The following is a 17,830-nucleotide window of genomic DNA, read 5'->3' on the forward strand; positions in this document are numbered from 1 at the left end:
GGTGTCCGGATCCTGAGCTGTGACCAGAGCTGCATGTTGAGGGGGAAAAGAAGATGAACCTGTTTTATCTCCTCAGTGAGAATCACATCACAGCAGCGGAGGTGAGTCTGAGCACAAACCAGATGAGTCCTGTGGGGAAACTGTGCTCTGCCTCTTTAATCCTTCACTCGGAGCAGTGTGAAGGTAACGGAGTCGGGGCGGCGGCGGCGGAATGACTACGTGTTCTGTGGAGAGTGGATTATTCCAACTCCTCCGCTTGATCTGTTGAATTATTCATTTGCCGGGATTAGGCCCGACGAGAGCCATCAGGAGGACACATTAGAAAAACAGTGCTTTGCATGCAGATTCTGTGATGTTACATTTTGAAGTATTTGTTTTCTGAAAGCGTCTCCTGTCCAGCAAGTGAGGTTTTATACTAACACAGCTTCTTGTTGCAGACGACCAGTGATTCCAGCTGAAATGAGACAAAAACAGAAGATGTATCAGACTCTCCATGTTGTGTTGCTGAGATGATGGGATGTAAATCTGCAGAGTGTGAACCTCATCGTCTTCCTCTCTCTGGTCCTGGGTGAAGATGAATCTGCCGTGTGGATTCAGAGAAAGTCTCCTTCAAGGAGATGCCTCCCTCCGAGTGGAATGAATGACTGCCGTTAAGGAGATTTAAAGCTGTGTGATTTCAGGAAGACTTCACTCTGGTTTATGTGCTGCAGACTTCACAAGAACCATGTGGAGCCTTTGATAGGAAGAAATGGATCAAAGCCCAATCGGGCCGCGGCCCCGAGGGGAAACTCGGAGAAGAGACAGAATACTGAAGCGTGTTCAGAGGAACACAGTGAATTCATCAACTCATAAATGTGTCCATCAAATTGATTTGTTTTACTGTCTTAATGATCTTATCTGTGGAATCAACTTCATATTTTTAATTTGCTAGACAAGGAACTATCTCATTAATTTAAACTCCTCTTTGATTTGTTGGAAGCGGCCTTTTGTTGTTTCTCTAAACACATTTTCTCTTAAAGACTGAGGGAATAAATTGTATATTCTGTCATATATAGATTATAAGAATACTCAGTTACTTTATCTGATGAGTTTTAGCTGATTATCTATCATCTAATATTGACAATATTATAGTGTGAGACAAAGACAAAAATGGGATTTTATTAGTTTAATCCAATAAATAACCAAAGTAATTTATTGATTTATTACAGTTTTGAGAAAAGGTTTACTTTAACATAATTCATTTAATACTTATCTGTCAGACTGGTTCCTCTGTTACACTGATCTGTACTTTTAGAAACCACACTGCTCATTTGACCTTCAGCCTCCATGTGGTGCAAACACCTTAAACTCTGCCGCCCTCCTCCTGTAAGTATGACGTCCATTTCTCATAATTGTGACCTAATGTCTCATTATTACATGAAAAAGATCTTGTTAGTTTATGGTAATTATTAATCATCACTGCATGGGAGGCAGAGGTGCTGTCGCGCTTCTTCCTGTCCTCCTTGGTCTGGAACTGACTAGTCTTCACTTGTGTTAAGAAAAAAAAAGGATAAATTAACTTTTTAGGTTATATTTGTTTATATTTTTTAGAAAATTAATTGTGCTGCTGTTCTCTCATACTAACAAGATCCTGATTTTATTATCAGATGTAAATCGTAATTATGATGAAACAAAACATCCTTTTCTTCTGTGAATGTGATGCACGTGTGTAATGTGGGATTAAAACAGGTTATAAGTTATTTTGTTTTCCATTTCCTCTTTGTCTTTTCCTGTGAATTGTCACTTTGAATTTAAAGCAGTTCTAAAAATAAAATCTCCTTTGCTTTTTTTTAACAGATTGTATCAGTGTGTAAAGTCATTGGAAAACCACAGTTTTAGGTCAGACGATTATATTTTTTGGCCTTCTTTAAAAAGTACAAATACCTGCTCCAGATGTAAATATAAAGGCCCATTCTAGGGTGAAGAAAACTAATATATGTCAACACAGACGTTTTAGACTTTATATCAGTAACATACTGGAACAGTCTGCCCTATGGCCTCGGGGGCTTTAAATCTATTGACATTTTCCAATAAATGTTTTATTTAATTAAAAAAAAAATCATCTAATAGGTGATTTATATGATTTATCGTGATTGTCTTAACCTGCTAATTATATTCAACTTTATTTCATTTTCTTTTCTTTTGTTTAATTAGCTATTTATTTACATCTTTTCCTTCCTGTGGTGGGTGGCTGTGTGTTCGCTGACTGAAGAGGAAACAGGATGCCTGGTTCCAGCAGCAGGAGTCTCACAGTGGATTTCCATGGATCTGATGTTTATTCTGTCCATCTGTCCAGAGCCTCGCTGACACATTGACAATCTGTAAAGTCTTCACGGAACAGACGACACCATCTGACTCAGCTCACACAAACACAGTGGGAGCCTGTGACTTTCATTCATGCAGGGAAACGAAGACCTTTCTCAGTTTGCAGCCTGATTCACATTCACACAGTTCAACATTATCCCTCCTACGAGCTGCTCATACAGGCCGCTAAGCTGTTTCTCTGTAGGGGTTGATAATCAAATTCAACCATTTCCTTTTCTTTCCTTCAGGCAGAACTGATGCAATGATCACAGATAAACTTTTATTAGTTTGGTGGGAAAAAAACAACCAGAGTCAACGTTTGCATGATTTTTTTCCTTGCTTTGTTTTTCCCTTTATGATATTGTGCAAACTCTCAAATCTCCAGTTGAACCCGTTTAGTGTTTGCATGAACTCACTGATGTTGCAACCATGACGATGAAAAAAGGCAAGAGGTAAATAGTTTCCTCCCCCGAACCCAAAAGATAAATCCTTTTTTAGTTGAGAGCTGAAAAGTAAAGTCAATGAATTGATCAATAAAATAATGTATTGGCATCTTTGATTATCTGTTATAGCTCTACAAACTAAATATTTTAATTGATAAAATCAAATAAATTTTTACTTGAGAAAAAACTTAATATATCACTGTAGATTCAATATCTTAGATGTTTGATTTTTTTTTTAAATGTCTCCTAAGAAATTGAAATGAGCCTTTTTCAACATTTACTAAACTTTTTACTAAACACTTAATAAATGAATAAAAAAAGAATGAAAATAAGTATTAAATGCTACAAAGCCACTGCAGATCAATTGAAAGTGTTTATTGGGTCATTGCATATCCAGTAATTATAAATCACAGCAAAAGCACCAAATGAAAACTACAGTATGAAACCGTTGATAGAACCACATCACCACCTGTCGGGTAAATAACACTAGCCATGAATGATCCATGTGTCACATTACATTCGTTTAATAAAGCTTCAAGTGATGTAAACTACGTCACCTTCTCCTCTCACATCAGACCTCTGACTACAGGTGACGTGTGAGGTGGACGAGAACAGGAGGAGAGGAGAAGTGAGTAACCCTTTCTGAGGTGTGGGAGGTTTGAACTACTGATGAAATCATGTGATGGGTATATAAGTCACAGTCATAGCAAACGTTAAAAAGTGCTGAAGAAAACTCTCAAACATCAACGTCCTCAGAGTGTAAACATCCTTCTATACTGACTGATCAGCTGAGTGGGTGAAAAAGTGTTAGGGCCACATTGAAACAAAAATCTGAGATTTACAGAATAAAGTTTAAATGTTTCCGGGAATAAATTCGCAATTTTACGAGAATACAGTTATTTATTAAGGAGGAAATGTTTGGTCAACTGAGAGTTAATCTGCAAGAAACTCAAAGATGTTTCATAGTCTCACTTTAAAATTGTTTTAAGATTTTGGATCCAGAGGAAGTGAAACTGCTTATTTCATAAAAAAAAAGAAAGTCTTTTCATGATGAAAAAATTTCGAACTTTCTTTTTTTCTCGTAATTTTATGAAATTATTCTGGTAATATTATTATTAATATTATGAGTCATCTCTCAACTACGACTTTTCCCCTAATATTACGACTCTTTAACATGGCCCTAATACTCTGATGTATGTATGTATAAGTCTAAAAAAAACGCAACCTTAAGCTTGGAATAAATTACTGAACTTCGGTCGTCTGACCTGAACCGCTGAGGAAAACGTCATCAGTCTAAACCTGTAACCGTTAGAGGAACTACGCCGTAACATGTGCGATGTTTTAAACATCCAGAAACTTTTAACAGTGTAACAAAGCCTGGTCTAGGAGTGTTTGTTAAAGCAGAGTTTGAGTGAGTGCTGCAGACTCACAGCTTCTTCCACTCAGACATCAAACACTCATCAACTCGCTGTGGTGAGAAGGGTTCATAACCCGCCTTCCCTACAAACTCTACTTGAACCTCCATGAGGACAGAGGTAGGGAGAACAGAAGCTGCACGACCCCGCGCTGCAGCTTCAAACAGAACCGGCCACACACAGTGGAATCAGGGGCCTCGAAGATACAATAGATCATCTTCAAATTCATAAACCACATGAAATTTTACGCCATTTCTCAATATTAGGAAATAAATTTAGGCACTAATTCCTGAAGATGAAGTGATTTGCATCAGCATCATCTCCACCATTCGTTGGTCCATGTTTGGGATCAGGCGTACGCTCACATTTGTTATTTAAGGGTATTAAATGAGAGGCTCACACAGAGACTGGTCTGATGAGCAGACGACATCATGGGAGATCAACCACTACACTGCCATCTCTTCTTTAGTCGGGGCTGACGCCTGTAGAGCCGGGCAGCTTAGGGAAGAGCTTCAGGGTGGGGCAGCACTTCCCCCTGAGGAATCAGCCAATCGGGAGCGTTCCACAGGGACACGCCTTCTTAGTCTCACTCACGGGTCACCTTCAGGATGGATGGCGTGGATTCATTGAACGTCCTGAAAGTTACAAGCGAGAGGACAGTGACAGCATGAAGATCTAATCAGCTCTCTTTGTGTGTCTCAGGTATTTCAGGTGCTGTGTTTACCTGATGGGGTGCAGAGGCCAGGACCCCTGCAGCGGCGTGGTCACCGCAGAGCTGGGGCTCATCAACATGGCGCTGTAGATGTTGGCGGCCACCACCAGGATGCAGAGGAGGATGGGCCCGATGATGGCGCCCTCCAGACCCAGATAGTACGCTCCACCTGCCACCGCCAGACCTGTCAGATACGGATGTCCACCCCTGAGACGCGGAGGAAAAGAAATGGTGTAAACGGCTCATTAAAGGTTTGATTCAGATTTGTTTTCTAATTCATCTGAACTTAATAGTGACAGGTCGTGTGTAGATTAATAAATGTCTCTGTGATCATTCCTAGTGTCCACACTGGCTGTGAAGTGGTTCCTTCAGAGTTTACGTTGTAAGAAGTCTTAACCCCCGAGCTGAGTGTAAGTATTATCAGGCCTTTGTGGTTTTCATGAGGTGCGTCTCCACAAGCACGCAGTGTATGAAAGTGGCTGAGGAAAATGGAGACCCTGTTTATGGATTTCACTAATAGAGTTTCCTCTTTTAGCTGTGTCAGGATACTGGGCTTTGATGTAACAACAGTTCAGGGATGCTGAACTTTGTCGGCTAAATGTTGCAATGCTTTAAGTGGAGGCTCAAATAACACTAACACGAGCTGGTAACAACGGTGTCACACACACACACACACACACACACACACACACACACATACCCGGAGATATCAGAGTAGATTGCTGTATCTACAAAATATGTGGGGAGCAGATGGCAGATCAGCATCAGCACGGCCTTGACGCCTTCGCCCTGCACCAGCCACAGGTCGCACACCGCCGGCACCGCTGCCCAGTACGTCCCCAGGAACGGCACCGCACCCAGGGTGGCGGCCAGGGCTTCAGGCCGGGAGAGAGGGATTCAGAGAGGGGGGGGGGAATAGTTGGCTTGCGGCTTAACAGGAGGACATATGGTGCAAACAATGAACAAGCTGACTCACCAGAAGGAATAAAGACAATGTTGATGCCAAAGATGGTGTGAGTGAGCCAAGTGTAGAGGCCGTAGAAGCCGGCCATTTTCAGGGAGGCATCAAACACCCCTCTTCAACACAAACACACGGCACAGGTCAAACATAATGCTGGAGATATATTTATAGATTCTGTATCGTTTGCCAAACAACACTTAAGATGATTGTGTGCATGTGACTACCTGATGGCCTCTTCCACAGACTGGCCAATGATATTAGAGGAGGGTCCGGGCTGGGAGAGAGGGGTCAGGCTGATCACCCATTTGACTGGTTTGTAATATTCACCACTGGAGCTCAGCAGGTAGAAGAGAGTGGTGAGGAAGATCACCTGCATACACACAGGGAACAACACAAACATGACGCAGTAGAACACACAGGCAAAAAGAAATAAGAATAAAAGGTTACTGAAGGTTAGTAGACTGCAAGCAAAATGCAGAAAATGGATATTAGAGTCGCAAGGAGTTGAGGAGATTAAGAAGATTTATCAGTATCCAATTTTGAAAATTGATCATTCATTTCAGTTATTCTTCAAATTAAATGACAGCAATTTTCTGGTTCCACTTTTCTACTGAATATATTTGTTGGGGCATTTTTGACTTTTTGACAGAGATAGTGAAGGGGAGACGGAAAACGGTCCACTGGCTGGGATTCGAACCAGCGACCTGCTACTCGACGTGTGTACACCTAAGTGGTACGCATGCTAACCAGGTCACTCCAGTTGCTGCTTCTTCTTTGTCAATTATGGCAGCATATTGAATATCTCAGAGTTTTTAACCGATAGAGAGCAAACTGAAAACCTCATATTGGGATCTGACACATTTTGAATGCTATTTTTAACATTTCACAGACTAAACAATTAATCAAGACAGTCATCTGCAGATTAGAGGACATGTCACATATCAGGACCAGCAGTGATGAAGTATGTTGTTGTATTTTTTGTACATATATTAAAAGGCTGTCTGTAAAAAGCTGAAAACATGTACATGTAATAACCTGCTGTTCTTCTGCAACACCTCTAAAGATACAGCTAATGTGAACAGTTTACCTCCAACTGGAACTTCTGGTTTCACTGGTGTCAATGCACCAGGTAAACAGGGATGAGCATGGAAATGTTCCCAGTGAACCAATGAAAATTTGAATAGTCTACAGCAGTCAGTGTTTCATACCAGACTCAGGGCAAAGTTTAGCAGGGCCGTGCCGCTGTGGAACAAGACGGTGAAGAGGGTGGTTGTCGTGGAGATGAGGAGACCAACGTTCCTGCTCATCACCACCCACAGAGACTCCAGGATCTACGGAACAACAAGGCAACACGCCATCGTCAGGAAAAATGTAAATGTAAACAAAGACTGTAGCAGCCACTTGGACTTTAGCCCTTTGCAAAAGTTTATTCAAATGTCCATGCAAATCCTCTGCCTCATACAGAAGATAGTGTAAAAACACAGCCGTACTTACCGACAGCAGAGTCTCAATATTTTCCTGCAGGAACGAGGCAACGTCCTTCCAGTCCAGCAGGTCCATTAACCAGCTGTTCTGTCTGTGAATCATCTTATTACCTCGCGGGCGTCCAGACTGGGTCACGTTCTGGAAAGTGTTCGGGAATATTTCATTACTCCAGTGAATTTAAAGATTCTTCTTCTCGACATCATCGACACCTCCACCGTCTGAATAGTACCTTCACAAACCAGGAGTGGTACAATCGGTCCCAAAGCTCCAAAACCTGTTTCTCGATCACCGCTGTGTGGTTCACTTTGTCTCCTAACATCTTGTGGAGCTGCACACAGGGAAAAAAAACAAAGAGTTATTGCACAGTTGGCTCTCAACATATTTTTATTAACATGTTCTTCATTTCTAAATTGAGATAAAACAGTGATAATCCTTCTAACCTTCTGTGTTATCCACTCTCTCCCGTGTTGATGCACGTTAGTAGCAGCTGAATTCAGAGCCTTGTGGACCACACGAGCCTCTGGAAGCCAACTACAGGAGAACAGAGGAAAGAAAAATGATCAGCATGAGAGAAATCATGAATCCAAATGTTAAAAAGATATGAAGAAAGTCCTACTTGGCCCATTCTGGATGGTTGGAAACAGTCTCGTTGATGAGGTTACCGGTTACGTCGATGATGTGAACGCTCTCATGATGAACCTGAGAAAAAAAAAAGTTTCATGGTCATCGTGGATCATGTCACCCAGAATGCAGTGAAGTCATTCCTCAGAACAAAAGTAATACCATAGCCGTAAGCAGGAGAGCCATGAGCAGCGTCCCTGTGACGAGGAGGAAGATGATGAAGATGCTGATGATTTTATCCAGAGATCGCTCCAGGCCCACGATCATCTGCACAGAGAGGAGGGAGGAGACACAAACACAGGGAGAAAGAAGAAGGGGGGGGAGAAGAAGAGAGGTGGTGGAGGAGACGCAAAGTCAGTGCTGCTCTGAAGGAGTTGAAAACATACAGTGATCAGAGCACATGGAGAAACCTGCGTCCTTTTCCATGTGAAGAGGCCATTTTGGATCTAAACGCTTCTCCCTTCAGCCCTGAGGACAAGAGGGAAGTTGACTGAGTGAACCAACAGTCAGGATCTCTGCACACACACATCTCTGCACATCAGCACTGAAACATGCCGGAGAAACACCCGGGCCGTGTGCTGCTGTATTGTATTTTGGAAGTGTTGTGATAACATCCACGAATCTTTGTGTGTATATTCTGTTTTGAGTCGCTGTTATTCTCAACTCAGGTTTCTCGATGCTCCAAAACTGTATCGATGGCGAAGTTACTGGAGTTACTCTGTTAGTGGACGACTCCTTCTCATCAGACTGGGCCCTGATGTTTTGTGACGCGATGTGTCAGTAAAAAGTTCCACTGAGCTGCAGCTGCACGATGAGACACAAACCTAAAGCTCAGAATAATCTGTCATCTCATGAGTGAAGTTCGTTTCACCGTCTGTAGGAATGTAGCTTTACTTTACTGAGAACAATTATACTGGACAAACTGACTGACTTCAATTAAAGGAGCAAAAACATGGAAACATCCCATGAACTTTAATTGAAAAATTGAATGGAGACAATTAAACAGGTGAATTAGTATTTAAGTAGTAATAGGGGTCTGCTTTGGAAAAGTTCTTACAATCACCGCTGTTTAATGCAACATGAGAGATCACTAATTAATGGGAGGAAGACAAAATAAAATTAACAAACTATTTATTAACTTTCCTCTGAAATCCAGGACACATGAACAGACTGACCAGTGCACGTTGTGAGTCCCCCTTTGTCGGTTCCCTAAACCTACATCATTTTATTCTATAGAATAGAAGCCTGAGGTCACGTTAATGCACTTCCGCTCGTGGCTGCTTTAATATTGTGCTGAACCCACAACAGTCAGCTTGTACATGTGAGAAGGTCAAATGCCTGAATTAACCGCACAGCCATGGAACACTGAGGTTCTTCTATGACACCATATCATGACAAGTGTCTACCACGTCCACCCCGAGTTCAAAATCTAAATATAACTGAACCTTTTCAGCATCAGACTGACATTCGTCTATATTTCTCTTTGGGTTCATATACTGAAAAGACCTAAACCAACCAATGTGATGATAAATAATTTACTCATGTTGTCGAACCCACTACTGGAGTAAATGTTTAAGAAGCAGCTCACAGTTTTTAGTTTCTCTGTATGTTGGCCCTGAAATACGCTGGTGAACTGTCCCCACCCCTCACCTCATCAGTAACAGTAATGACTGTGTATTTTGTTTGTTGTCTTTAAGGTTTTGTCCTTCTTTGTCAAGCACTTGACACTGTGACAAAAGATGGATCGAAAGAATAAATAAACTACAGAGCCTATGTTCATGGTTATAAAGTAACACATAACCCCGGATGTGTCTTTAATAGTTTTACACAACAATATCAGGGTTCAGTTACACAAAATGGTTTATAGTGGGACAAACGATGGTTTTAGTCTTTTCAGGGGATTTGTTGCTTCTAAGAAATGTTTTTATATATTTCTGCCTTAACGTTAAAGCTCATTCTTTGTCCCTGGAAACGGAGACTTTGCACAGACTCTTTGCACGCACTGTTCAGCTGAACAGGCTCTCCATGTTTCCATGAACAATGGAGAGAGTAAAAAAGTTTTCATGCCCCTCCACTGCCTGGTATTCTGTTACTGATATCTTGTGTCTTGTCTTTAGTGATGTCTGATGTTGCTGGGAGGTTTCAGAGACTAAGAATTCCATTGTACTGTGTGCCAGGCTGTTTCCTGCACACATGACTCAATAAAATAACCTGAATTTGAATTCGGGCCCCAGATGGCATGACCACAAAGATTAGTGAAGCTCCTAAAGATAAAACTTGGCCCAATTTTTTAGCACGGGGTTTCCATCGATTTGTCCCAAAAGTGTAATCATATCTTTCCGAGGGTGTTTTTCTGGGACACCAGCGTTCCTCTACATCTCCATTTAAAAACTAGGACTTCAAATCATTCTTTTTCATCACAGCATTTTCAGAAACACTGCCCTCTCCTCCCAATCTGCTCTGCTCGGTCTACATCAGCCTCCTCTACATGCAGCTCAGATACACTCAAGCCAGTTAGATTAAAGCATGGAAGGTACAGACGGGGCAGAGGGACCAAACAGTCCCCCCTCCCCCCTCCCCCCCCCGGCTGTAGCTTCCTGAACAAATAAAAGCAAGAAGCAGGGGAAGCAACACAGATATATAGACAGGATGAGAGGTTGATGACAGTGAATGGGTAAAGCGCCAGTCGAAGCTACTACAAGGTGTGTTCACGCCTTCACACACACCCACTCACACTGGATACGCAGTGGATTTTTTTTTTTTTCTATCCCCGTCTCTCACTTCAAACACTCTTTCTGTCAGTCTCTCTTTCTCTCAACACGCTGCTCCTCAGAATCATTACCTGCTTGTTAAGCCAATGCCAGAGCTTGGGAGGAGACAAAGAGACATTGGGAAGATTATTATTGGAAAAAACAGAAAGATCTGTGCAGTAAGTCATCACATGTACCCGTGCAACAAGAACACGACTTCTGTTTGGGCACAGGCAGTGAGGGATCAAGAGAGTGGCAGGCGGGATGTATCTACTGACCATACAGGGAGTGTGGGACACAGAATCACTGTGATTACAAACAACTACATCCCAGGACAGTCAGAACAAAGACTACAAATGTAGTCAGTGTGAACCTGAGCTGTGCCTCACGCTAAGATCAAATTCTAGTTAAGTCCAGAGTTGCTGACAAAAAAATCTGTTTAGTGTGGACCCAGAAAAAGGGGCGGATCCACACATATCTCATCACAGATTTCCAGTGGAGTAATTCATGGATCATGATGGAAAGTAATTGGTATATTTAGTGGACTGATATCTTGGATCTCTTGGTTGTAAATGTGGTTTAATAAAGAGACAGTTGGGCCTTGGAGGAGGAATGCCCTCTACTGAGAGCCATTCAAGTTGATTAATACTGGTGTTCACCAGCTTCTCAGAAACTGTTTCTGTCTGCACTGTGGTGATGGTGTGTTTATCAGAGCTTTATCTGTGGAAACAGCTGTAAGCTGCTGCTGAGAGAAATGACGCTGAGGAGAGCAGTGAGTCGAAATAACAAAGTCGAGGCCCTGGAATCCAGAGCTATTAACTAAAAATGCCAAAATGCACCGTGAGCTGAGGGGAACTGAAGAGGCCGGTGATAATGTTACCTGTACCCTCCGTGTGCCGTTAAGAGGACGTGTGAAATCAAAGACGGAGGAAATAGGAGCAGCAGCTGCACCTGCGCCACCTGTAGATCAGTCTGAGGCATTACCTTAGTGTCAATGCGGAGCAGGAACTGGGCGAGGCCTTTGACTGGTCCGGGCAGCAGGGCCTCCTCTCGCTCACGTCCGAACTTCTCCACCACCTTCCACCACGAGGCAAGAGTCCGCTCTGCAAAGCTCTTGAGGCCGAAGTGGACGACCAGCTTCTTCAGCACCCACACTGCCGAATCAATGCAACACGAGCTTCAGTATGATTTACACAGAAGCATGTCAAAGAATGTATTTGTATATATATATATATATATATATATTGTGTGTGTGTGTTACCAGCCACAGGGATAGGCAGCAGTTTTAGGATCCAGAGGTTGAGCCAGACCTGAACCAGAACTATGGCCCAGACCAGTAGAATAAAGTAGATATCACTGGCTTTGCGGGAGCTTCTCTCTCTCTGGAAGAGGCCAGCTGGTAATGAACGAGGGCCCCGAGGGAACCCCGGGGTGGCGGGCTGGGGGGCCACAGATTGCACATGGTCTTGGGTGAGATGAGAGGGGGGGCATATAAGAGCAAGAGAAAGACAGTACTAAGCAACGAGGTGGATGTTGGTTATTTGTACTAGGTGTTAACCACCAAGACTAATGGTGAAACCAAAGCAGAAGTGTTTTGAGCTGCATTTCCTGGAATAGGTTCTAGAAGTTGACTGTAGAGAATAAGTAAAGATTCTGTTTCTCCACTAAATAACACAGTGAATACATTGTTTTCAAATTTAACTAATTTGACTTCTTGTGTAAAGCTCTACAGTGACTTCAGTACATTAAAGTGATATACACACTCTCCCACTCTGCTTTATCTATCACCACTATTACTCCATATCAGGCTAGTTTTCGAGAAGCTAAAACTGAGAAGTTTGGAAACACTGCTGTCCCCATTTAAATTTAAAATCTCCGGAACTGCGTTGTGTCTGAATGCTCCAACACAGAAACATTCAGAAGTGATCTTACCTGTGACAGGGTTTTCACCGGGCTCAGTTTTCGGTTGAAGGTTGCTACAGGAGATCGCCATGTAAAAGGTGTTAGCAGCAAATGACAAGACCTGACCCGACAGCTCACCTGAGGAGAGGAAGAGAGACGGAGAGCAACAGTAACTCACACAGGAAGAGGCTGCAAGAGATAATACATTATAAACATTGTCATTACAGGAGGTTCCCTTTTCTACTGTGGAGATAAGAAGCAGATGACTGGGGAGCCTGTGGTGTTGATCTGTCATTTATATGCTTATTCCGCCCATTCGTGTTTTGAAGCAATAGTTTTGAGAGATGTGCATATTTGCGCTCTTGCTGAGACTTGCATAAGACGACTGGCACCACTCTCATATCTGTAGAGTCAATATGAAATTACAGCCAGCAGACAGTTAGCTTAGCATAAAGACTGGAAACAGGGAAAGAGTTAGCATGACTCTATCCAAATGTAATTCAACCAACCAACCAGCAACTCTTTATTCCATAATAAAAACATTTACCTGAATGCATGGCTATTTGTGTGTGTGTGTGTGTGTATATGTGTGTGTGGTTGTGTGTTTGTGTGTGTGTGTCTATAAATCCTCACCTCTGCCAGGGACAGGTGGTTTCTCTTGGGAGCCCACGATGAGCATGACGACCACCACCACAAACATGGGCACTCTCCACGAGCCGGTCAGAGACACTAAAAACAGAAATCGTGTTGAGAACGTCTCCTCTGTATTGTGGAGAAACTTGATGTTCTTGAACTGCATTAGGTTTCACTGACAGTACTGGTTATAACTTTGGTACAAACGTTTACATCTGCTGGTTTGTCTTATTGGACCAGATGAAACACTTTTTGCCATAAAATGTGGGTTCAAGTAAGAAACAAACTTTATTGAGATAGTATCGATCATTTTAACGAACAGTCCTGTGCTTGTTCTTTCCTTGAGCACGACGTCTTCTCAATAGCTCCCAGTCACCTTTAACATTTCATGCCCAGGGGTCAACACTTCTTCTCGACACGCCTTGTATGTGCTAAAAATACCAGACTTCCTCATCTTACTATGTTACTCTGCCTGTGCTGTGTATGTTGGACTTGTGGACCTGTAGAGACAGCTTCCTTATCACAGCTAGAAAAAAAACCATCTGCTCACATGTGAAAGAACACACTGTTCCTCTGCAGCTTGCTCTGAGCGAACTGCTGCCCTCAGGCAAGCAAAAATATTGAAGTAATCTTCCCAGGGGGGAAAAAGACAGAGTTTGCATTAAAGTGTGAAATGAAAACCAACACGTCTGAGCAGGCTCTCCAGGTTTCCTCTCTTCTCTAAACTCACCAATGTAGAAGAGCAGGATGGACCAGACAGGAAGAGCCAGAACCCTCAGGTAGTGCTCGGTCCGAGGACTCCACTTGAAGCAAACCGTCGACAAGTAGCCAAACACCACAGTGCAAACCTTGGAGATAAAAACAGACAATCATGGTGTGTTGTTGTACAGAAATGTTGCTTTCAGAATCCATTACTCCAAGACTCTGAGATGTAACTATAGTTGGTGATACAAGTTATTTTTAAGCATAAGGCAAGCGTTCATGTCAGAACAGAGCATTTTTATTTGTTTTAAGTTATTGTGAATCTTTCTCAAAGATGTGCTAGAGCTTGTTTTGTCCAAGAAAGTATTTTTTTTAACAATGTTCTGGCATTTTACAACCAATGTATCAAATAATCAAGGAACTGCAAATGAATCATCCTGAAGAGTTTTGTCTAATATAATGAATAAGAATACAAATCATTGTGTTGAAGATCGGGGTGTAGCGATTCTGAAACAAAGCTCTGATTACTTCACAAATGTAACAAACTCACAATAACACTATAACACATGTAAATCACAAATGTGTTACTCTAGTTATAGTCAGGACAAGCTGTATAGTTTGAAAATATAAGACACATTAATCCTGATTTATTGAACTGTAAAATTGTAGAATCATTTGCTGGTAATTTAAACTTTGAAACTTCTACCTGGATTCAAAACTCCCTCTGAGAAGCTTTATGCCATAAAGCGTCAGAGTTTGGGTTTAAAATGACAACACCATGATACTAATAAGACATTCTCAAAGTTTAAAAAGGAGAGTTTTCTTTTAATTTTCTAAATTTAATGTGACTTTGCATCATTACTTCTTCTACCAATATCAGGAAAATGTTCTCATAATACTGCGATATTGCTTCCAAACGTACCGACCGGCCAACAGGTCAACTAGATTAACAATACATTTAACTGTATCAAGGTTTAAAGTGTGTGTGCTGCTGTTCCTGCTGCACATTTAAAAACACTGAAGTGCTGAACGATGCTCTGAGCTCTCCAGACCTCTGTTAACCAACAGGCTGCAGTAAACAATAGGCTGCTGCTGGGTTGTAAAAGCATGAAATACGACGCTCCAGTGTGTAATCAATTGGTAACAAAGATCTTAGATTGTTCCACTCCACACAAAAACATATTTCAGTGTAATTTAATATCATGTCCTCCTTCCCATTAATAGACAAGGGCCCTGTGTCAGGCCACCTCTGCGTTCAGAGAAAGGACCGGCTGTCTGAGGAGGAACATTTCATTTCATTTGAATCTAGTCTAAACAAGACCAACGTTTTTGGAATAATAAGATATTGATCGATCAAACATTGAAACAGCAGGATATTAGATAAGCTGCCCAACAAACTTAAGCATGAACTCAAAAAGAAAAACGTTTTGCATTGAGTTTAAATGAATAAGCTGATATTAGAGATTTAAAAAGGAAATACGATAAAACTGTCAACCGCAGTGCTTTTGATCAACAGTATTGTTCAGTGTTTATGGGGTTGAATTATGATAATATGATCATGCTGGGCCAGACTGTGACTAAGTTTTAAAGTAAATATTAATGAACAAATAATCAAATCAATTTTTTCAATTCTATTTGTATAGCCCATATTCACAAATCACATTTGTCTCATAGGGTTTAACAAGGTGCTGTGTCCTACCCTCAACAAGAGAACTAAAATAAACATATTAACAGAAAACAGAGAGACCTGAGAGAGACACATGAGGGATCCTCTCCCAGGACAGACAGGAGTGCAATAGATGCCACGTGTAACTGAACACATCAACAAAAATTACAATATTTACAACTAACAAATAACTAATTACTTGAGTTTGGTTGGAAACTAAAAATACTTCCACAGATTATTCTCTCCAATAATCATTAGGTCTATAATATGTCAGGTAAAAGTGAGAATAGTAGTGATTATTTTTCTAAGTTTAACAGGTGTTCAAACCAGATAGGCTGGAATCGGTTACATAAATTGTTCCTCAAACCTGTTGCTGATTCATTTTCAGTCAATGAAATTGTTTTAGCTGTAGAGTTAAGTTCTTGTTTTACGTGTGTGAAGTTTACAGGAAGCAGTGGACATGGTCTTACTTAAATAAATTTGATGATCATAAAGTGACGAAAGAAATTATTTACCAACTCAGGAAATTGCAAACAAATGAAATTAAGATTATTCAAGTTAAAAATAATGATTATTAACTGATAGTTAATTTGGAAAAACTTAGCAATTTTTCTTTTTCAACTTTTCTCAGTGTGTGTGATTCTGCAAACACCTGTCCCACAGACACAGTGTAAACAGATGATAAGGTTGATTGGAACCATTGGATCCAACCTGAGCAGCGGTTCAGTCAGAGCTGACCTCACCCTGCCAGCAGCACCACCCTGACACAGACTGTCCTCACTGGGTCTGTCCAGATGTGTCTGTCCAGTTGTGTCTGTCCACTTGTGTCTGTTCACTTGCGTCTGTCCAGTTGTGTCTGTCCACTTGTGTCTGTCCACTTGTGTCTGTCCACTTGTGTCTGTCTACTTGTCTCTGTTCACTTGTGTCTGTTCACTTGTCTCTGTTCACTTGTGTCTGTTCACTTGTGTGTGTCCACTTGTGTCTGTTCACTTGTGTGTCCACTTGTGTGTGTCCACTTGTGTCTGTCCACTTGTGTCAGTCTACTTGTGTCTGTTCACTTGTGTCTGTTCACTTGTCTCTGTTCACTTGTGTCTGTTCACTTGTGTGTGTGTCCACTTGTGTCTGTCCAGTTGTGTGTGTCCACTTGTGTCTGTCCACTTGTCTCTGTCCACTTGTGTCTGTCCAGTCACTCACCCACACTGTGTGGAAGCAGTCCAGCACGGCCCCGATGATCCCACACACGTGCCCGAGGATCACCTGCATGCCGATGACGCTCCAGAAAAGGTAGAGGAAGTAGAGCAGCGGCGCCCCGGCTCCGATCACCAGCAGCACCGTGAGCCTCTGCAGCACCAGCCGGCCCATCGCCTCCACCCCGTAGTTCACGCACCACACTGGGACCAACAGGGTGCCCAGCACTACGGGGGTCCCGCTGTCCTGCAGGCCGTTGAGCCAGGAGCGGCCGAGCCGGGCCAGGGAGTGTTTGAAGGGGTGGAGGAAGGTGCCGCAGAGCACGGCCCAGAGCAGCGGGCGGAGGAAGGCCTCCAGGATGAAGTAGACCAGCACCGCGGCGCCGCAGCAGATGCCCACGAAGATCATGGCCCCCGTGTTGTAAAAGGCCTGTTTGATGTTCTTGTCAAACTTCAGGGAGGACGGGTGGCTCAGCAGCTGGCTCACCATCCCGACGGCTGGCTGGAAGCTGTCGGAGAAAGACACAGAGTGAGGCCGCCCGGGGTGCGGGCTCTCCGGGGGAGAGACGGCGGCTGGGTCTGATGCTGACTCCTCTTCGTCTGCCATGTTACCAACCTCGCCTCGGTGGGTCCGCCCGGGCGACGTGCCGCGTGAGGGAGGAAAACATGTGACGTAGCACTGACGTTCCGCAGGGACACCGAGCTGCAGACAACATGGCCGACCTCAACAGGAGAAACAGGAAACTACGTCACCTCTGCAGCGGAAGTGTCTCTACTTTTGTTTTATTCCTACAGGATTTTGTTATATTTGTTAAAGAGATAGTTCACCCAAAAATGAAAATTCACTCATTATCTACTCACAACTTTGTAGGGGTGGGTAAAGTGTTTGAGTCCATAAAACACTTTTGGAGTTTCAGCGTTGCAGCCAAATCCAATCCAATTCAAGTAAATGGTTTTTCAAATGTAAAAAAACTACAGACAAAAACATAAAATGCCTCCATAGTGCTCCT

General features: G+C 42.5%; 1 protein-coding gene across 3 annotated transcripts; it reads right to left on the reverse strand.

Annotated features, from left to right (window-relative positions):
- Positions 1-3,616: 3,616 nt before the first annotated feature.
- Positions 3,617-17,534, reverse strand: tmem245 (transmembrane protein 245). Of its 3 annotated transcripts, none has more exons than XM_034609858.1 (18): positions 16,828-17,534; positions 13,996-14,113; positions 13,266-13,361; positions 12,663-12,770; positions 11,992-12,195; positions 11,715-11,884; positions 10,823-10,846; positions 8,143-8,247; positions 7,976-8,058; positions 7,800-7,890; positions 7,589-7,687; positions 7,369-7,497; positions 7,083-7,205; positions 6,099-6,244; positions 5,890-5,990; positions 5,614-5,788; positions 4,926-5,120; positions 3,617-4,836 (listed from the first exon to the last, which is right to left on the reverse strand). In XM_034609858.1, exons 1-18 carry the CDS (start codon positions 17,425-17,427, stop codon positions 4,788-4,790), a joined length of 2,616 nt encoding a protein of 871 aa, XP_034465749.1. In that variant the 5' UTR covers positions 17,428-17,534; the 3' UTR covers positions 3,617-4,787. The 3 variants fall into 3 exon arrangements, with proteins under 3 accessions (XP_034465749.1, XP_034465751.1, XP_034465750.1); XM_034609859.1 differs by having other exon boundaries at positions 3,957-4,836; positions 11,992-12,191; positions 12,662-12,770; XM_034609860.1 differs by lacking the exon at positions 10,823-10,846.
- Positions 17,535-17,830: the final 296 nt, after the last annotated feature.

The sequence above is a fragment of the Hippoglossus hippoglossus genome, chromosome 16 (assembly GCF_009819705.1).
Source record: "Hippoglossus hippoglossus isolate fHipHip1 chromosome 16, fHipHip1.pri, whole genome shotgun sequence".
Classification (NCBI taxonomy): domain Eukaryota; kingdom Metazoa; phylum Chordata; class Actinopteri; order Pleuronectiformes; family Pleuronectidae; genus Hippoglossus; species Hippoglossus hippoglossus.